The sequence below is a fragment of the Vanessa cardui genome, chromosome 20 (genome assembly GCF_905220365.1).
Source record: "Vanessa cardui chromosome 20, ilVanCard2.1, whole genome shotgun sequence".
NCBI classification, from domain to species: domain Eukaryota; kingdom Metazoa; phylum Arthropoda; class Insecta; order Lepidoptera; family Nymphalidae; genus Vanessa; species Vanessa cardui.
Genome location: NC_061142.1, coordinates 5,060,292 through 5,073,456, shown reverse-complemented (window position 1 = coordinate 5,073,456; position 13,165 = coordinate 5,060,292). Strand labels below are relative to the sequence as shown.

General features: G+C 30.0%; 4 protein-coding genes across 6 annotated transcripts; 2 read left to right on the top strand and 2 right to left on the bottom strand.

Annotated features, from left to right (window-relative positions):
* Nucleotides 1–46: 46 nt before the first annotated feature.
* Nucleotides 47–2,369, top strand: LOC124538568 (39S ribosomal protein L9, mitochondrial). Its single transcript, XM_047115660.1, has 5 exons — nucleotides 47–270; nucleotides 512–671; nucleotides 749–918; nucleotides 1,091–1,291; nucleotides 2,146–2,369. Exons 1-5 carry the CDS (start codon nucleotides 199–201, stop codon nucleotides 2,302–2,304), a joined length of 762 nt encoding a protein of 253 aa, XP_046971616.1. The 5' UTR covers nucleotides 47–198; the 3' UTR covers nucleotides 2,305–2,369.
* LOC124538567 (protein PFC0760c-like) lies at nucleotides 2,282–6,783 on the bottom strand. 2 transcript variants are annotated; one of them, XM_047115658.1, is made up of 3 exons: nucleotides 6,685–6,783; nucleotides 4,644–4,791; nucleotides 2,282–4,237 (listed from the first exon to the last, which is right to left on the bottom strand). In XM_047115658.1, the coding sequence occupies exons 1-3, from the start codon at nucleotides 6,741–6,743 to the stop codon at nucleotides 2,525–2,527; spliced, it is 1,920 nt and encodes a 639-aa protein (XP_046971614.1). In that variant the 5' UTR covers nucleotides 6,744–6,783; the 3' UTR covers nucleotides 2,282–2,524. The 2 variants fall into 2 exon arrangements, with proteins under 2 accessions (XP_046971614.1, XP_046971615.1); XM_047115659.1 differs by lacking the exon at nucleotides 6,685–6,783 and adding an exon at nucleotides 4,958–5,036.
* Nucleotides 6,784–6,901: 118 nt separating this feature from the next.
* LOC124538448 lies at nucleotides 6,902–7,531 on the top strand. Its single transcript, XM_047115519.1, has 2 exons — nucleotides 6,902–7,196; nucleotides 7,287–7,531. The coding sequence occupies exons 1-2, from the start codon at nucleotides 6,983–6,985 to the stop codon at nucleotides 7,439–7,441; spliced, it is 369 nt and encodes a 122-aa protein (XP_046971475.1). The 5' UTR covers nucleotides 6,902–6,982; the 3' UTR covers nucleotides 7,442–7,531.
* A 291-nt stretch (nucleotides 7,532–7,822) lies between these two features.
* LOC124538447 (scaffold protein salvador) lies at nucleotides 7,823–11,118 on the bottom strand. Of its 2 annotated transcripts, none has more exons than XM_047115516.1 (10): nucleotides 10,361–11,118; nucleotides 10,060–10,228; nucleotides 9,785–9,866; nucleotides 9,586–9,705; nucleotides 9,275–9,404; nucleotides 8,990–9,100; nucleotides 8,669–8,846; nucleotides 8,338–8,474; nucleotides 8,119–8,251; nucleotides 7,823–7,898 (listed from the first exon to the last, which is right to left on the bottom strand). In XM_047115516.1, exons 1-10 carry the CDS (start codon nucleotides 10,443–10,445, stop codon nucleotides 7,829–7,831), a joined length of 1,215 nt encoding a protein of 404 aa, XP_046971472.1. In that variant the 5' UTR covers nucleotides 10,446–11,118; the 3' UTR covers nucleotides 7,823–7,828. The 2 variants fall into 2 exon arrangements, with proteins under 2 accessions (XP_046971472.1, XP_046971473.1); XM_047115517.1 differs by having other exon boundaries at nucleotides 9,595–9,705; nucleotides 10,361–10,867.
* Nucleotides 11,119–13,165: the final 2,047 nt, after the last annotated feature.

Genomic DNA, 13,165 nt, shown 5'->3' with positions numbered 1-13,165 from the left:
ATTTTATAATAATTATGCTTAATTAGAAATGAAACTGTTTAAAAATGTGACAACTCTGCATCTATAAACTTCAAAATAGTACCCTAAATCCTAATAACTTTGAAGTTTATTTATAACCTAATTTATTAAGGACCTAAATGTTCTTAAATTAATATTTAGATGTTATTAGTTTACAACAAAAAACAATAATAACGCAGTATGTTTGGTTTACGACTAGCGTTATCTAAAACCATAGCCACAGGTCCAAATTTACTACATCAGCAGACACGGGTATTTCTTTTTTGTTACTGAGAGAAATTTGTACATGGAAATCGGCAATAAAAAAATTACTCAATTACTTATATATTATCACTATGTATTAAGTAACGCGTTGAACGAATCCTATGATAAATAATTGTTTGTTACTTCGTTTAGTTTCCTGTTTTAAAATAAAGACTACATCATACTGCTTTACAGGAAGTTGTGTCCGAGCTAATTCCTACTCTTGTAATAAAATTTAATAATGTTACAGAACACATTTGTATTAAAAAGGAAATGGCCACCTCCATTACATAAGAAAGGTGGTAAACCATCAAAACTACGAGCCAGGCATTTTGTATATGATTTAATAGAGGACACCAGTGTAACGAAGAAGCCAGATTTAAAAATAATTTTGAATCAATTTGTAGATGGTAAAAATGCTTTTGTATATACATGCATTGTGTAGTCTTAGTATACGACTGGGTAAAACTGCTAAATTATTTTTTAGGTGTGGGTAATCAAGGAGATGTGCTCACACTACGGCCCACAATAGCTTATAGAGATTACCTACTGCCTGGTCTAGCGGTATATGCTAATCCCGAAAATTTGGAAAAATATAAAGTTGATGAAAGTAAACCAAAGGTGACATCTAAATACAGTTCCCCATATGTTCAGAGGGTGAGTTCAAACACTATATAATACTTAGTTTTTTAACCTTAAGGCTTTAAATGAGATGGTTTAATAGACTACAATTTCGTTGACTACACCACCTACCAATAATATTGTTTTTTAATATAGCTAATATTAGAAATATTTGTGACTATCAAATAAATAATTTTTTTTCATTTAGACAATGGGCTGCTTATCACGTCTTGTTTTACAAATAATAATGAGTAAAACAGAGCCTTGGACATTACAACCCTGGCATGTTAGGGCAAGTTTCCGAAAAGCATGCTATGTTGTGCCAGAACATGCTATAATAATGCCACCTGTCACAATATCTGGGCCAGACCTATCTTTACAGGAGAAAGAATTTTATGTGACTGTTAAAGTAAGTTGATTTATGTTCGATATTCTTGTTATTGATTTAAGCTAAGTTAAGAAAAATATAACATCTGCTTAGTTACTATACAATAAAAATAATGCAACAAATGAATCTGGATTTAAATTAATTTGTTGTGTTGTTATTAAATCAGAGTCCTGTATCTTATTAGATATTAAGAATAAGATGAAAGAATTAATAAGTGTCTGTGCACATTCAGGAGCTATACTGAAAATAAATACAATACAAATCTCTTGAGCAATAAGCTTAACTAGGCTAAACAGAGGTTTTATTTTTAGCATTGTTTAATAAAGACAAAAGTAAATTAAGTTAAAAAAGAAGATCAGGCACTTTTTTCCAAAAACATTCTCAAATCCACTAACAATGCTTTTAATGTATAACTGAAAAATAAAAAGAATTACATATAATAGTTAATATTTTTTTCCACCAGTACACTACGGATACTATGGTTATGTTATTTTGGATCTGGATATGGATAATAAATGTTTATTAAACCAGGTTCCAATAGTTATGAATTAAAAATGATTGCCGATTATGTAAATTATTTCGTGTAGTTTTACAAATAGCTACTCTCTTGAAGTTATCACTATGCACATACAATTATAATAACAACAACAATAGTTGAGCTCCATAAGATCTCTCCTGAATACCTCATTATCATTGAAGAAAACATAATTATTCTGAATATAATATTATTCATGTTTTCAATTTTCAATCGCCAATTGCAATCGCTTGCACGAAGCTCTACTTACAATTTCTGCATGCTACACTAGCTGAAACTTCGAAAATTCACTACACTGTGAAAACTTTAACTTTTAACTATACCAAAACATAATTTTCAGATTAATAATAAAGAAGAAGTAAATGTGAGGTGCAGAATTCACCACTGGGCCACAGGCCTAGAGAGATTACCCTGGGTTAAAGATCACTGGAAGAAGCCCTTTGAAGCTCTCATTCCAGAACAGGCCTCTGTCTTAGAAAACCTGCCACTACCTACATAGAAGTATATAATTTATATTATTATTCAATGGCAGATAATTTACATAAATAAAATAGCTTAAATATTTATATTTGTTTTATTGATGACATTGGATACAACAATGAAAATTTGGATTTCTATTAGATCACTTTATAATTATTAATCAAAACAATTTTGATATAACTATAAATAAACAAATTCTTATTTAATGTTACAATGGCTTTTTTTCATAAATCAGTTTTTTATGTCACCTTTAAACTGGATTCATTTTTAATAGATGAGACATTTGTTACAGTAGCTTCTTCAGTGTTATCATTTAAGGTTGTAGTTTCATTATTAATATAGCCATCTTCTGTATCTAGCACCTCTTCCAATTCCTTAACAGTGTCTTGTTCAGTATTCATTTGATTGTATTCTTGGTCAATTGCATATTGTTGATCATTTATAACTGTTTTTTCATATTGCTGATGTTCATTCGTATCATATTGTTGAGATACATAATTCTCATTTTCTAAATTGTATCCAGTGGCTTCTTGATTCTGATAAGATATATCCATATTATGCTCTGTTGGTAAAGGTTCAAAATTATCAACATTGCTTGGTGGTACTTCTTCATAATTTATTGTTGAATCTACTGGGACTTGCTGGGCTTCATAAGAATTATCAACTTCATATTGTTGATCATCATACTGAGGAACATTTTCATAATTTTCCGCATACTGTTGTTCGTAGTTTGGATCATAGCGCTCTGTCGATTCTTCATGTTCGTTAATTTCAGTTGTGTATGGCTGTTCTTGCTGTGATTCATCATAGTAAGGATATTGATCATTTGTATAATTTTCATTTTCTATAGCATTTCCGACAGTTTCTACATTACTTTCATCATATTTGTCCGAATTTTCTGTGTAAAACATTTCGTTTTGTTCTTTTTCCAGTTCATTTATCTCTGCATTCGTATTTTGGTCACTATTCATACGAGCTTCATCTGAATATTGGTTTTGAATATTATTGATTGCTGACTCATTTTCAACATAATCTTTAGACCTTTCTTGAAACTCACCTGAATAATTAATATCGTTCTCAGTGAAATTTCGAGTTTCTATTTTTTCAGTATCTGAAATTTCTTCTTTGAATTCTTGGTTTTGATGTTCTGATTGATTTGCCGCTAACGATTCATTAGGTTGTTCATCGCCTTTTCCATCCCATTGATTTTCCGATTTGTTCATTTCCATATTTGTTGTTTCTTGAGAAATGTCGTTATTTCCAATGTTAACCGCGATGTTTGTACTTATTTGAGAATTAGGCTCAGTAAACAGTTTTTGTGAAACTTCAGTTTTGGGTATATTATCGTTAGCTGGAGAACATTGACCATTTTTGGAAGATTCTATGTTATGCGTGATATGTTTTTTGGGTAATTCGATTTGTGGAATAGTATCGTCCGGCTTATCATGAAATTTATAGTCTTTTGTACTTCCATCGATGAGGTCTTTGTCAAAAATGTTAGAATTTGATTTATTTGAATTAAATTCGTATGTTGGCGCATTAAATGTATCAGTTATAGTTACGTCATCGCTTATTTTGTTTTGTTCTTGCTTGTCTTTTTCTTCAGAAAATAAAGAAGGTTTATGACTTTCTTCCAAAATAAAATTATCCACTTTATCTGGTACAGATTCTTTTTCATTTTTCTTTAGTTCATTTAAAATATTGTACTTGCTTTTCCAATCGGTGTCATCATTTTCAGTAAGAGGGTTAATATAGGAATTTGAAAGGCACGGTTGTAGTTTCGGAATAAGTATGTAATTTTTGCTAATTTCCTTTAATATAGATGATTCGAGTTGATTACTTAGACAATCCGATGGTGTTGTTCTGCTTGTAGTTTCTATTCTTGATGGATTGTTTAAGTAGTCTGAAATTCTTCGACTAGAAAAGCAATTGTCTTTTATGTGGGAGTTTTCCTAAAAAAATAATTGTATTATTATGGTTACAAACTTTGTATTATCATGTCTACCTTGTCGGCCTAATATAAAGTTGCAGATCCCGGGACCCCTAGGATCAAATGTGATTGGGTTACCTACATAAAAAGTAGAAATCTTTATGTAAGAAATATGAACACTCCTTGCTTGCGTGTGTATATTTGCTGCGGAAAAATCGTAAAGCTGTTACTCCTTTGGACCAAAACTCTTTCGGATTGTACCGGATTTGTCGTCTTATCGGATAATAAGGGCAAGGAAGTATGTCCTGCATAGTGGACGATATGCCCTTGTGATTGGCCATTGTGAGTAAAATCGGTCAGTCGGTAGGGGAAAAACATCATCATCATTATTATTATTATCATTTTTAAAATCTTAAAACACGAATTACCTTATGATATATTTTGACAAGAGCTGTAGGTGAGCGCATTTCTTCAAGACGTCCCAAAATATATTCATTCCGATCCCTTCGCTTTCTGTCATCCTCGAGGAAAGCATCGTATTGTTTTCGTAGTGTATTTATTTTATCGGATTTAATCCTAAAAAATTTAATATTTTATATTTTTATTAGAGAAATAGAGAAGATAAGCTTCAAGTTTGAATAAATAAAGATTTTTTTAGATAAAGTAAAAATTAATAAACTCGAACGAAAAATTACGACCGATTTTTCATTCGATAGATTAAAAAACTTTCGTTTAAACGCACTTTTTTCCAGACTTTCCCATTTCAATAAAAATTATTCACTTTCTGAAACAGTGTTATCCAATTGAACGTAAACAAAGCAATGTCGGTAGTCGCCTCGACCTTCTATAAGGTTCCAAACTTGACTTTAACGCTTTCGCGAAGAAATTTGTGATAGTACACATATGACCGACTGCTAAATAAATATTTGTGTATCTTTTTTATCAAATAATCTTCGGTTTTGATTACTTAATCACTCAAGATCCTTATTGCAAAATTTGTAACTGTATACCTATACTATTTTAGGTATATGTACTTGCATAAATTTTTTGAATAAACGTGCATTGTAACATGTTTGAGTGTAATAATTATTATTACACAGTATTAAACAAAGCCACTCACCTCTGTCTGTCTCTATGTATGCTTATGTCTTTAAAATTACACAGTGGATTTTGATACGGTTTTTATTAATAGATAGATTGATTCAAGAGGATGGTTTATATGTATAATACATGCACAATATAGTAGAGAAACCCTGATAATTTTAAAAGTTTCTAATGTGATGTCGTAAATAAACAAATTTTGTAGTACATTTAGGATCAGCATTGCACGGGGCGTAGCCGGGTGGGTTGTCTAGTCTGTTCTAGTCTATTTTATATTCTAAAGTAATAATTATAATAATAAGTAATAATTCTAATTATTATGTTTTTATTTCGATATTTAATTATTTATATCTGTAAGAGTCCTACGGTGACTATCTCTGGATGGTACAAGGTACTTTGCTGCACAGATTCGTCATAACAGTGTAGAATGTATACAACGAATTGACCTTCCAATATTTTTATACAACCTTGTCACGAATGTTAATTTAATCGATCTTATTTTTCGTAAATAATATATAAAAATGCTTTATACAGATTATATTTGTGCTTAAACATGGAGATAGATAGGCATGATGGGAAGGTAAATCTGACACCAATTTATTTTTGCGCTTTCTGAGGCATGGAAGTGTAGGCAGACACCGTCCTGCTACTGATAATTTTTCCGCGAAAAAATGCAATAACTGTTAATCGCCCTGACCCGCCGATTTGAATAAAGGACCTCGGTATTTGCCGTTGCGGCATTATGTCTAGCAACTAGTCTACTTGATGGTGCTTTTAATGATCTAGAATGTACCAGCTACCAATCAAATATTCTACCACTAAACTGCAATAATTTTTATTTTCGTTCCCTATCCGTATCATGTTCTTTCGAAGAACATGTGAGGTAGTTTAATAAAAGACACATAAGTGAGGGGCATAAGTTCCTTCAAGAAAGATCGACCGACGTTTCAACTATTATTATTAATATATCATACCTAAGGTATGAACTATTCATGTTTTTTGTTGCAAAGATTACCATTTATGTATATAATATGTAATTATAATTTTAATAAAAATATTTTTAAATTTATTACATGTATAAATAATAAACTATGGGAACTCCCAAAGTTGGTGGAGCATTGGCGATGTAAGGAATGGTAGTGATCATTTGCCATCAGGTGTCCCTATATTATTAGCAAAATAAAAAAAGGAAGACGGAGTAGAGAATAATGTAATTTAATTACCAACTATCTATACTTTAAATTTATGATTGAATTAACGATATTATAAACAATAATATTAGATTTATGTAATAATTTATAAACGAACCAATATCAAGTTGATTAACATCTTTAAAGTAAGAAAAATACTATTTTAAATACTACTTACCTAACGCCCTGTATCTTTGATAAATGACAATAATGGTTTTCTAGTTTGAATAAAAACATAATATTTTAAAATGCTTTTTATGTATTTTTTGATGACGACAGACACCATGACATTACTATATTTTTTATTTTTGGTATCTCTGTGTGTTGTGCTTGCAGTAAGAATTCAAAGCATTTACAGATATCTATGAACACGATTGACAGTTAAAAAAAAAGAAAGTCAGTTTTGACACTATCGACTTGACGTTTGTTTGTTGTTTTATCCCACGAATATTTAATTATATAATTTTCGTTGCAAAATGATACACAAATGGTGGCATAGAATAATTCGACGTAGAACAAAACCAATTCCTGAAGACGTTGCCATTCTTTGGAAAAGACGCCTCAGTTTAGCTTATGGATTTATAGCATGGAATGCGTTTGGAGTACTTCTATATAACATATACCAAGGCAAAGCGGATTGGGCCCATTATCATGGACTTAAATCTGATGAAGAAAAAGCAATTCCACCCGGTAACCTCTTATTTATTAAGTACCTTGTGTAGTTAACTATTTTTCTCTGAAAATATTAGTAAGGTATTAACTTGAGTATCTAACTTTTAGCACGTGCGTGGGCAAACACACTCGGTATTAAGAATGCGAAAGTGTACAAAATAGCAGGTTTAACAAAAGTTGATGAATATGATATTGTTGAGGGTGAGGAAGTTCGATCAAATAGTGAACCAAATAATGAAGACACAGAAGAATTAAGTCAATAATTTATTTAAAAAATCTGTGATGTATTTCATAAGGTAAATAATTAACTGTAGAATAAGCATAATTAAATAAATGTAATTTTTACTGGACTATTTATTGTTGATTATTTTATAAGTAAGAAATTGACATGTTTTATTTCAAAATATAAGTATCATACCTTAAGGTATCAACTGTTAATGTAGTTGCAAAAGATTAACATTTATGTATATAATAATAATTTATTTTAAAAGATATTTTTAAATAATAAAATAATTCCATTACCATAGTTCTTAGTTTATAAGGCAAAATTAAGGCACTTATTAATGAGAAAAGAATTTTCATAGTTAATTCTTTATGTACATTTTATCTTAAATATTAAATCACAGCTCATTAGGGCATTTATGTTTGACTTAATAATTTGAATGTGCATGACAAGCCTTGGCATGCCTTCTTCTTTCAAGTTCTTGTAATAAAGCAGATCTGGAAGAGAACAATCAATTCTTATGATGTAAATAGCATGTAGCAAGAACAATCAAGCTTAAAAAATTACACTAGATAAAATTTATTAATCATTCAATTCATAAAATAAGAAACAAGAGACACTGTAGAGCTGATTCATCATTGACATACTGATGGATGAAGTGATAACTGTGTAATTCGTTATTTTGTTAACCTTGATTTTTATTATTAATAAATTTACCTGTATTGTTCATATTTCATAACTATAAGCTGAAGCTCTTGTTTATACAGTCTTGTCAGCATATCCGAATAACAATCAAGTTCACTCAAACGGAACATATTCCATCTCAACTTGTGGTCTAGTTCTTGATCAGCTGTAAGAAAACAGTAATCAATATTATAAAATAATAAATTATAGACAATTATAACAAATGAATTACATGTGTGCCTTATTAATTACCTTTTGAATAAACTATAAGCCAGTGTGGTATTTCCTCCAGAAGGTAAGGTGGAACAAGGGTAGGCACTAAAGGACTTACTAAGTAGCACCCTCCCACTAAACATGGATGGGCATATGTCGTCTGATGAGTTATTTCACTGTAATATCGAGAGTTTTAGAGACAAATAAGTAAAAACAATAAAAATACTGAAATTAAATTTCCAATAATATATAGTTTTCTCCTGGTTGTCAGTTACTTAATATATATATATAAACTTACTATAATATAAACCTATCAAAAAAAGTACAAACACTACAATATTTCTAGGAAATTATGTGAAATACTATTTACTTAAAGTAATAGACTCCATGGTGCGGAGTGGACACACGGTGCCAGGGACGCGGTACACTTTCGAGCGGATGTGTCCAGTGTGTGGTCTGAGTATTGTGATCCATATAATAACGGCGCCCCCTTAAAGTGCGATCTGCTGACCAGCCAGGCGGTAGGGGCAACTCACACTCTTCAGAACCTATGAGTGATGTTATGATAATATACAATAATATGATAATTTCATTAAGTTATAGTTTAGAGTCTTTTACAACAGAAAAAATTATAGAATAGCTAGAATACTGAAGCAACTATAACTTTAGATAAAAATGATTATTAACAAACCCTGGCTAGAAGAAATTATATTTCCACCATGACCTTTATTGTGGTATGGTAGGGCAGGAGTATTGACATAATTGGAATATATTGGTGAAGATTGACTTGCTGTTGTATAAGCTGCAAACAAAAATATTATTATTAAAATTGCTGTCAACATCGATAATTTACACAACATAAAAATCACTTAGTGTTTATCAATTCACTTAATTTCATAAATCACAATTCAGCTGCCCATTATTAAATGATTTTGCAAACTAATATTATGAATTTATGTCACCTGAGATTACTTACATTCTGTGCAATGGAGTCTAATTGAATGTGGAGATGGAGGATGAAGTCGAGGTGTCAGACTTAAGTTTGATGATATTCGTGGCATACTGGACTCCCTGGAACTATATTGCTGTTGTTTTTGCTGTTGCACCTGAATGATATTACATAGTAATTAATTTACAGATTTTTTTGAATATAGATAAATTTAATCACATTATTTTGTCGTTATGCTAAGACCTACAACATATATTTATAAATGATTTGGCGATAATACTTCATGAAAAATAATATTCTTTTATTCTACTATTTAATGATGAATGAAAAAAACACACATATGATACCTGCTGTTGGTTCTGGTATATTGGGTCTTCTTGTTGAGTTTGTCGATAATATCTATGACTGGTCTGACGACTAAAAGATTCATCAATTTCGTTTAATGTTGAATGAGATGCCTAAAAAAAAGGTGTGAATAGAATTTTGACAGATATACACATACATTTAATCTTATTTATTTTGTTAAACAAAACATACCAAGTTAGTGTCTAAGTGAAACTGAGAGTTAAAGTTGCTGGAAGTGCTAGCAGTATCACCAGTAGTAGACAAACCAGCAAATCTGGAATATTTAAATATTTTCTTTTTATTTGATTCAGTTGTGATTTGTTGCAATATTTTTTGGTGTTTAAATATGATAGCTAATAGTCACTTCTATAGTAACTCAAGATTCATCTAAAAAATGAAAATCTAAGTTATTCTTATTTAAGGTTCTTGATTGGAACAAGTTCTTAGATTTAAATAACATAACTTACCTGTGTGCTAAGTTAGGTACAGACTCACTAGGAGTATATTTTCCAGCATGACCACTCATTGTTTGAGATTTACCGAATTTATTTTCAATACTTTGTGTACTTGTATCACTGGACCCGAAAGGCTGGCTGCGTGGCCGTCTATTGTTCCCAGTAGTCCAAACATTTATTACTGTATTGCCAATAAGACACTATGATTTAGATTACCACGATTACATAAAGTTTTGCAGTATTTACTTAATTGTTTACACATATATCATCTCATAGAAATTGTTTAGTTATTTGTTATTATGTATTTACTTACTTGGCAAATCTGGTGGAGTATCTTTTTTCACATATTTACCGACAACCCCTTCATTTATAGCTTTCTGTCCCTTTCGTGAAATCATTTTATATGGATTTAATAAAAATGTGACTACCAATTATGATGTATTTATCACTAATATACAAAACTACTTTATAGAAACTAAAGTAAAAAAATAATAATATTGTTTAAATTTTATCGGAAGACATCCATTTTCTATTGTTGTGCGATACCTGTCACTTTGTGGCTTGTCAGTTGTCATCAATTTATTGTCTATGGTATAAAGCAACTTGTCATTACTCATTTCTCAAAGACGAGATAAAAGTTAAGCCTATTTTTGCAGTATTGCATATTATAAGCATTTGAAAAACATTTATGTACCAATACTTTTAGATGGCTGAACAAGAAGTCTTTCGGCACTCCTTACCATATTCGTGCCAGTTGCTCATGTCTCTTTTTTACGTAGTCCATAAATAAACTTACTTGAAAAACCTTGACCATTATGGTCAAAATTATGTTCAGATATACTTACTATAGAATCGTTGTTCTCAAAAATATTGTTCGGATTAATTGTCAATTTGTCCTTTGAGTAATATTATTGTAAATATTAATAATACTAATTACTTTAACTCTTTAATATTTTCTCTTTTGTTTGCCTGGCGCAGAGCTTTTTTTCTCTAGGATTAATTGAATTGTATTTAATTTTGTTTATGGCTGAGTTTCTTGCTACTTATTTTGGTAACATTGCTATTCCGAAACTTTGGTAGTTACACAAGTACCAACTACATGGATATGAGTATTGTAAATGTAATATAATATTCATATCGATATTACATGATGACGCCGTAGGGCTTATATGATTTTGTACTTGTACATGTATTTTATTTATTTGTAGACGACCAAATAAAGGAAATAATTTGATAAATACACTTTATTGGTTTGGCCAGGGCAGATTGTACAATCTGCTTCAAAATTTTTTTATTATTTTCAACAAAAAGTTAAATCAATGTTTACAAACTTCTGCTTAAAAGTTGCATACAACGGCTCATTGGAGGTAAAATAATTCCTCTGCATTTAATTGCTATTTTTATAGACTGTCATAACTTACCAGTGATCTTATGAATGTATAAGTCAGATCAATAATATTCCAGCCGGTATTGATTTGTAACTAGGGTATTTTAATTACTTATTATTTAGTTTTGAATTTTGAATATTTTGTTTACTTTAAAAATTACTATCTGACCTTTATTTAATTTTTGATATCGTTTTAAATATGAACGAGTACACACTTACAATTTTTTCGTCGTCTATCTCATGTTAGATGGTCATGGTGAATTACAACCGAAGAATAACTACGTGTCAGATGGAGTTCTGTTATAGTGCCACCAACAGCGATCCACAATGGATCATCTGAGTGGAATAAACGCGATACCTTCGAAGCAATTGCTTAAAAATCACGCATTGGATTTTTCTCAGAAATTAAAATACAAGAAAAAGTAATAATTAAATGTACCAAATGGTACGTTATCTAACAAATACCTCCAGCGTTAGTGTATAGGTACAATCGTAGCCGACACGTTTGACCTCCGTGACCTGTTTTCGCACTTGAACAGCTGATATGAATAGTTGTTTATTGATGTTGGATTAACGATTAAAAAGAATTGTTGATTCGTTCAATATTTCGTTCATATTTTTCCAAATTAGCATTAGAAAGCTACTATTATTTTATTAACACTTTATAATTAAGTTAAAATTTGTGAATCGTTGAAATACTTAGATTATCACATAGCCTGCATTTGCGATTACGCACTAGTAAGACGTAAGCGTAATGACGATGAAAAACTCGGAATTAATGCAGATCAAAAGTAGAATTAAAAATAGTAATAGACCTACATTATTACCATAGTGGGGACAGCGTAGATGATGGCATGCAAACGATTCATTAAGCTTAAAAGGTGCTGGCCAAAATGTCAGCATATATATGTTATAATTAAATGTATTATTAAGAGTGATATTTATTGTAACGGTAAGATTTTATAATGAAGGAAACTAATAAATAAATATGGAGCATATAATAAAGTAGACCTAATTTGTTTATATATTTAATTATTATTATACTGTATATAGCAATGAAATGGGGATATATACCCTTTTGTCGTTTTGCCGTAAGGCAGGCGAGTTTATTATATCCACGGAAGGTGCGCTAATAGACGATTCCCATCAACAAGCTAATATTGCAATGAGTGCTTTTTTTTTGAGAAAGGTTAACTTATTTCACCAGTGTATAAAAATATCAGGTTCGTAATGAAAAATAAGATATAAATTACAATTTTTAATAAATGTGTCAAATGTTTTACAATAAGTGCTAATTTAAACATTAACATTATTATTATTAAGATAATTAAATAAATCGTACTACAGTTGTTATCAAATTTAGGAATTATTCCATACTAAAAAATACACCACCACATTCTGGAACTCTGGAAAAAAAAGAACGTAATTACTTTTGAGTAAGATTAAACAAACATACATTTGGGTATAATTATACTCTTTAACATTTAACTTGTTTTTGTTTTAACTTTAATGTTAGAGCTTAATATCAACTGTTATTCGTATAGTCAAGAATAAAAAAATAAAACATTTACAAAAATGTTTCAATATAAATGTAATAAATATATTTTGAAGTAATTGATTAAATGTTGATAACACATAAATTCAAATTTATATATTATATTAACACATTATTTAGAAAAGCGAGAAAAATAATATGTAATATATAATTTCTACTGTAAATATTATCTACTC